Source organism: Nansenia antarctica (genome assembly GCF_963989245.1).
Source record: "Nansenia antarctica genome assembly, chromosome: 10".
Classification (NCBI taxonomy): Eukaryota; Metazoa; Chordata; class Actinopteri; order Argentiniformes; family Microstomatidae; genus Nansenia; species Nansenia antarctica.
The window spans coordinates 25026548-25034047 of record NC_137680.1 but is presented as its reverse complement, the minus strand read 5'-3'; the positions used below and the strand labels follow the sequence as shown (position 1 = coordinate 25034047).

Below are 7500 nucleotides of genomic sequence, written 5' to 3'. Positions count from 1 at the left end.
TTCATGCACCTTTAGTGTGTGAGTGTGTAATCTGGTGGTGGGTACAGGGTCATGGTCAGCAGTGCTGACTCTTGTATCTGTTGTTAGAGACAAAGCTCTCTACTCTGACGCCTCACAGGGAGAGAACACAAGCTGCGTCTCCGAAATGTCGACCTTCTGGAAAATTGTAATGGATTTTTCACATTTCTCAACCTCAACAAATATGTTCAAGTCAAGACCATCTTTTTAATATTGCTGTTAAATGACTAAATAATTAAATTATGATTAAATAATGATCCTGTCTTTCTGCTCTTCTCGCTTTTTGCTCCCTTGCTCTCTCCATCTCTTCTCCTTCTGTCCCTCTCTCCCCATCCCTCCCTCCCTCTCCCTCTCTGCCACTGTCGTCAGTAGTTAATGGACCAGATCGCTGTGGTTAGGAGGCGAGAGAGAGATTTACTCTGGGGGAGATTTACTCAGAGAGGAGGAGGTGATGGAGAGAGATTTACTCAGACAGGAGGAGGTGAAGGAGAGAGATTTACTCAGACAGGAGGAGGTGAAGGAGAGAGATTTAAACATGTTGTCCTCTTATCCCCCTTGTTGCCATCCGTTCCCACTCCCTCTTCAACCACCCCTGCAGGGAGAAGAGGCGAGGGGGAAGGATAAGTGTAGGGTACTGCCTGAAGGGCTCTCAGCCCTATTTTTCAGGTTTTCTGCTAGAAATGACATGCCCAAAGTGAATATAGAATATCTCCACAATCACAAGGGCCTTCATAATGATCTTGGTATCAAATGAAAGCTAACACCTGTGGGGTGACTGTAGAAGTGTCAGAATCAAAATATATGTTACTTGTGTCAGAGTAAATAGAGCTAGAACATTGTGAAAAATCTCAAATTCACTCTCTGCCTAAAAAAACAACAGCTTTTAGAGTGAATATTAGCTTGGAAACCTGACTGAATAAGCCCAAATCATCTAAGAATCAGTACTCCAGGGTCTGATGAGTACTTGTGCCAAATTAGATGCTAGTAATGTGAGCCAATGCAACTTTGTACCTGTTTTGAATGAATGAATGAATGAATGAATGAATGAATGAATGAATGAATGAATGAATGGTCTTTATTGTCATTGCTATAGTACAGGTACCAAACAACGGAATTTAGGAGGGGTGGCTCCCCTGGTGTTAGGAAAGAAAAAAACAAAAACAAAAACACAAGAAGGGAAGGAGCTGGTTTACATAAATAAAGGCTATGTACACTATCCACTATACTATACTGTACAGATAGACGACTAGGGTTGTCATATTGCACATAGTGTTATTGCACATTCATTTAATACAGGTACTAATCATTTAGTACAGGTATGTTTAGGCAGACATTTTGTCACCATCAGTGTATCAGACTTTCTCATGTATAAAGACTGTAAAATTGATTATATTTCATTGACATATCACTATAGGTATAAATTGCATTCAAATCCAACTGTTTAGACTCTGTTTCCAACCAGCAGGGCCCTCGTGCGCGCTTGTCTGTGCGCCCCTATGGCGCACCCGCCTCTTTTTCACACCAGGTCAGATTACGCAGTCAAATTTCTCCCAAACCCATTGGTCAAAATGTCATGATTGACTCCTCATTTGAAGCGTCAGAGCCAATAGAATTGAGCAGAGGCGGAAAAAATTACTTTCGAGGACCAATGATATGGAAATTCGGGGGTTGAAACCAAGCATGCTTGGTTTTCCTATGTGACGTGGATGTGAACAAGGGCTTCTCACTCGCACTGTTTTTACCGGCCGACGAAAAGACCGCTTTGGACGTTTAGAATGGAATCTAATGAATGGTTTGCGACATCGATGAACATTATTGATAAAGGTAAGCTCTTTATATCTGTTATATTAAACATAGACCCGACCCGGGGCGGTGGATAAGAGGCTAGTCCCTCTCCTGGAGGCCAAACTCACTGGAGGGGAAGGTCAGAGGGGAGGAGTCATACACCCTCTCCTCCAATGAATGACCTGAGGGGCGGAGCTCCACACTCTCTCCTCCAATGAATGACCTGAGGGGAGGGGCCTTGAACCCTCTCCTCCAATGAATGGCCTGAGGGGCGGCGCTCCACACTCTCTCCTCCAATGAATGACCAGAGGGGAGGGGCCTTGAACCCTCTCCTCCAATGAATGGCCTGAGGGGAGGAGCCTAGAACTCTCTCCTCCAATGAATGACCTGAGGGGCGGAGCCTTGAACTCTCTCCTCCAATGAATGGCCAGGGGAGGGGAGGGGGCAGTGTGTGTGTGTGTGTGTGTGGGTGTGTGTGTGTGTGTGTATCACCACTCACCTTCCCTTCTGCAGGTCGCTGCCTCTCACTAGTGACCCCCTGACGACCTCTGGTTTCCCATGATGCACTGGTGCTGGTGTCCACCTGCTGCTGGAGGAAGGCAGCGAAGGAATGGACCGAGGCCACCAGGTCACTGCTCACCCTCAGACCCTCTGGAACACACACACACACACACACACACACACACACACACACACATACACGTACACGTACACGTACGTGTACGCGCACGCACACGCACACGCACACACACACACAGACACACACACACACACAGACACAGACACACACACACACAGGCATGTCACACTCCCTGTCTGTGTGTGTGTGTGTGTGTGTGTGTGTGTGGTGTGTGTGTGTGTGGTGTGTGTGTGTGTGTGTGTGTGGTGTGTGCTCTCTGATGTTCTCTAACCTTTCCCCCTCTCTGCGGGGAGGATGGGGCTGGAGGTCTTGTGTGTGCCCAGGCTAGGAGCCTTCCTCTGGGGCTTGGCTGCTACTCCAGCCCCTGGTCTGGCTGGTCTGGCTGGGCCGGAGGGCCTGGAGGCCAGGGAGGGGGCTGGGGCTGCTGCTGATGATGATGATGATGAAGGTCTGGCCTCCACCCTCCTCCCCTTCCTTGGAGGAGGGGCAGTGGCCTTCCTCAGCGATGATGATGAAGAGGACCCCGCTACGGTCGTCCGTCCGGAGAGCCTGAGGAATAAGAATCAGAATTGCTTTTATTATCAATACACGTAATATCTCTCTCTCTCTCTCTCTCTCTCTCTCTCTATTTCTCTCTCTCTCTCACAGCGAGGACTTTGAAGATGAAGGGAGTGTGAAAACACTGCTGGAAGAGGAGGAGAAAAAAAACAACCTTTTCCTTCTATCACAGAGACTGCTAATGGCCCCGGGCCTGAGCTAGATTAAATGGACTGCGCTTATAGCTATGCCTTTATCCAAAGCACTTTACAACGGCCTCTCATTCACCCATTCACACACACATTCACACACCAATGGCGGGAAGCTACCATGCAAGGCGCCGGCCCGCTCACTGGGAGCAATTTGGGGTTCAGTGTCTTGCCCAAGGACACCTCGACATGTGGCCAGCCGGGGCTCGAACCGCCGATCTGCCAACCTTGCGATCATTAGACGCCGGCTCTACCTCATGAACCACAGCCACAGCATATTACTCTTCCTGATAGGACTGGTGAATTGATGATTCACTTGCTTAGTCAAATGTATCGATGGTAAGTCGCTCTGGAATAAGGCGTCTGCTAAATGCCAAACATGTAAATGTAAAAGTACTGTCTCTGCTTTCTCACTGGGATTTTAGGAATCTGCATTCATATCACTGACACCTCTGACAGGTGGTCTCTCTCTCTCTCTCTCTCTCTCTCTCTCTCTCTCTCTGTCTCTCTCTGTCTCTCTCTGTCTCTCTCTCTCTCTCTCTCTCTCTCTCTCTCTCTCTCCTGTCTCTCTCTCTGTCTCTCTCTGTCTCTCTCTCTCTCTCTCTCTCATTTACAAGACGGCCAACTAGTGGTCGTTGTGTGTAAATAGCAGCTTCCCATTGTAAAGACTATGGTCATTTGACCCCTGAGGCGACTCTTATAGCTAGGTAAAATAGACACGGCTGTTCTAGTGTTAAACATACCCCCCCGACCTATTTCATAGCTCCAAAGTGACGGCCATCTTGTGGCTGGGTCTGTGACCCCCTCCTCCTTCTCCTTCCCCTCCCTCCCCCCCTCCTCCCCTCCCTCCCCCCCTCCCTCCCTCCCTCTCTCTCTCCTTCCCTCCCTCCCTCCCTCTCTTCTTCCCACCCTCCCTCTTTCCTCCACCTCCACCCCTCCCTCCCTCCCTACCTCCCTCCCTCCCCCCTCCTCTCTCCCTCCCCCCCCTCCTCTCTCCCTCCCTCCCTCCCTCCCTCCTCACCTGGCGTGTCCTGGCCTGGCTGTGGGGGGGCTGCCTGGGGGAGGACGCCCCCACCTCCTGGTCCTGCTGCATCAGCCTCTGCACCTCCTCTCTGATGCTGCGGGGTCTGGGGGGGGGCGGGGGGGAGGGGGGGGTGGAGGGGTAGTCTCTCCCTCCCCGGCCTCTGTGGCCCCCCAGGTCACCCCCAGGGCCCTGTGCAGGCTGTGCTGGTAGCTCCGGGGTGGGGGGTCCGGGGAGGGAGGGGGGGGGGGCTGTGCTGGAGGCTCCGGGGTGGGGGGGTCCGGGGGGGGAGGGGGGGGCTCTGGGGGTGGGGAGGGGTTGGGCTCCGCTGTGGAAACAGACAGCATGAGTTGTTAACACCCCTCCTTTCCCTCTGTCTTGTCTCTCTCTCCCTCATCTTCCTCCCTCCTTCCAACCTCTCCCTCCCTCCCTTCCTCCCTCCCACCCTCCCTCCCTCCCTCCTCTCCCTCTCTCCTCCCCTCCCTCTGTCTTGTCTCTCCCTCATCTTCCTCCCTCCTTCCCAACCTCCCCTCCCCTCATCCTCTGCCTCCCTCAACTCCCTCCCTCCCTCCCTCCTCTCCCTCTCTCCTCCCTCCCTCCCTCCCTCCCTCCCTCCTCTCCCTCTCTCCTCCCCTCCCTCCCTCCCTCCTCTCCCTCTCACCTCCCATCCCTCTCTCCTCCCTCCCTCCTCTCCTCTCCTCTCCCTCCCTCCTCTCCCTCCCTCCCTCCCTCCTCTCACCTCCCCTCCCTCCCTCCATCCTCCCCTCCCTCCCTCCTCCCCTACCCCCCCCCCCCCCCCCCCTCACCTAACAGGCTGTAAGGTGAACCCTCTAGAATCTTCCATGTCTGGTCTGATGGGCCTCATCAACTCCTCTGCTGTAGGCAGCTCTGGAACACACACGCGCACACAACACACACACACACACGCACACCTTTTCTTATCAAGACATATCCCACCTTAAACACACCTGCAATAAAGGTGGTTTGTTGAACACTGTAGGTTGTAGAAATGTGATGAATCATGGTTTTCAAAAAGACGCTTCTAATAGGTTCAGATATAAGACTATCAACCAGCTGATTGGTTGACCAAGGAGCCTATCAGAGCAGGAGGCTAACCCACCTGACTCTGTGGTGGAGGCGGGTCTGAGTGTGGCTCTGGAGGGCTCAGGGCTGCTGCCCCTCTCTCTGCCCAGCCAGGGAGGCTGCTGCTGGGGTGGGGAGGGCTGGTGGTCCTGGGGGGGGTGGGAGGAGCGGAGGGAGAGAGAGAGGAGGGAGGGAGAGAGAGGGGAGGAGCGGAGGGAGAGAGAGAGAGGAGGGAGGGAGAGAGGGGAGGAGCAGAGGGAGAGAGAGAGAGAGGAGGGAGGGAGGTAGAGAAGGAGAGGAGGGAGGGAGGGAGAGGAGGGAGGGAGGGAGAGGAGGGAGGGATGGAGAGGGAGGGAGAGGAGGGAGGGAGAGGAGGGAGGAGGGAGGGGAGGGAGGGAGAGAGGGAGAGGAGGGAGGGAGGGAGAGGAGGGAGGGAGGTAGAGAAGGAGAGGAGGGAGAGGAGGAGGGAGGTAGAGAAGGAGAGGAGGGGAGGGAGGGAAGGGAGAGGAGGGTTATTTACAGTTTATTTGTATAGCACATTTCATACAACAGGGGTAATTGAAAGTGCTTTACATACATTATAAAATACAGCAAGAGGAGCATAGTAAGAAAATAGAAATGACAATGAATAAAAGCAAATATAGAGTTTTGTGGCTGTTGACGTTTAGATCAGAGTCTAGAATTACACAAGATTACACAAGATTTCTGACCTGTTTTTTTAGTTTGAAGAGAGAGAGAATCAGGTGTTGCAATAACTTTTTGTCAGGTGCACCGAATACAATTATCTCTATTTTGTCCTTGTTTAGTTGGAGGAAGTTTTGTGTCATCCAGGCGTTTATTTGTTCAATGCAATTACAGAGATTGTTGATGGGACTATAGTCGTTCGGTGAGAGGGCTATGCAGATTTGAGTGTCATCCGCATAGTTGTGGTAGGCAATTATCTTCTTTTTTATGATGTGTCCCAATGGAAGCATGTAGAGATTGAATAGGAGGGGGCCAAGGATTGACCCTTGGGGAACCCCACATGCCATTTTAATTTGGTTGGACACAAAGTTGCCAATGGAGACATAAAGCTTCTGTCCTGTAGGTATCATCTAAACCAGTTTAGGGCAGTGCCCGAAAGTCCTACCCAGGTTTTTAGTCTATCTATTAGAATGTTGTGGTCTACAGTGTCAAAGGCAGCACTACGGTCTAGTAACACCAAAACGGAGACTTTTCCGGAGTCTGTGTTTACATGAATGTCATTAAGGACCTGGTGGTCCTGGAGGGGGGGGGTGGGGGTCCTGGAGGGGGTGGGGGTCCTGGAGGGGGGTGGGGGTCCTCCTCCACAGAGTGGCTGATCTGCCTGTACGCCTCCTGAACAGCCTCCATCTCACTGCCCCCACTGTGGCCGTAAGACTGGCTACACACACACACACACACACACGCACACATACACACACAGAATTTAAACATTTAAAACATACAGTACATGAAGTTATATTAAAAAAAAAAGCTAACAAACTGATGCAATTTTCATTAGTGATGTCATCTAGCAATTGGGTTCGATAGAACATCGGTGAGCTGGATGCAATCCTACTTAGAGGGGAGGAACAGGTGGTTAGTGTGAACGGAACACTGTCCCCCCCCCTCCCAGTGACCTGCGGGCGTTCCACAAGGAAGCATTTTGGGACCTTTACTGTTCCTAATATATGTGAATGACATGTCATCAGCATGTGATTGCAATTTGTTCCTGTTCGCGGATGACTCGGCTCTGCTGGTCTCTGGCAGGGACATATTGCAGGTGGAAAAAGCGCTAAGCACTGAACTGAGTAGAATCTGCATCTGGCTAGCTGACAATAAACTATCAATACACCTAGGTAAAACTGAAACCATCCTATACGGATCCCCATCTAAACTCAGAAAGGCTGAACATTTTAAAATAAAAGTGGGTAACATTAATATCACAAGAAAAGAGGATATTACATACCTGGGCTCCATCTTAGAGGCAAATCTTTCCGGAGATAAAATGGCAGCAAAAGTAATCAAAAAAGTTAACCATAGAACTAGATTCTTGTACAGGATATCCTCACTTGTCAGTAAAAACACACTGAGACCCTATCAGGAGCTCTCATTCAATGTCACTTGACTGCGTACCAAGGTACTATAGAAGGCCAAAAAAATGAGCAGCGGTAGATGTGTCCTAGGTTGAGGCCTAGCAGAAGCCT

At 51.0% G+C, this 7500-nt stretch overlaps 1 protein-coding gene across 1 annotated transcript in view; it reads right to left on the bottom strand.

Annotated features, from left to right (window-relative positions):
• The window catches only part of cep162 (centrosomal protein 162), a gene marked incomplete at both ends in the record, with an annotated part of 49258 nt that overhangs the window by 26568 nt on the left and 15190 nt on the right, over positions 1 to 7500 (bottom strand). Inside the window, 6 exon segments of the mRNA XM_080541115.1 lie at positions 2303 to 2454; positions 2905 to 2992; positions 4211 to 4307; positions 4413 to 4538; positions 5017 to 5098; positions 5331 to 5442. Coding sequence (XP_080397241.1) covers positions 2303 to 2454; positions 2905 to 2992; positions 4211 to 4307; positions 4413 to 4538; positions 5017 to 5098; positions 5331 to 5442 — 657 coding nt within the window.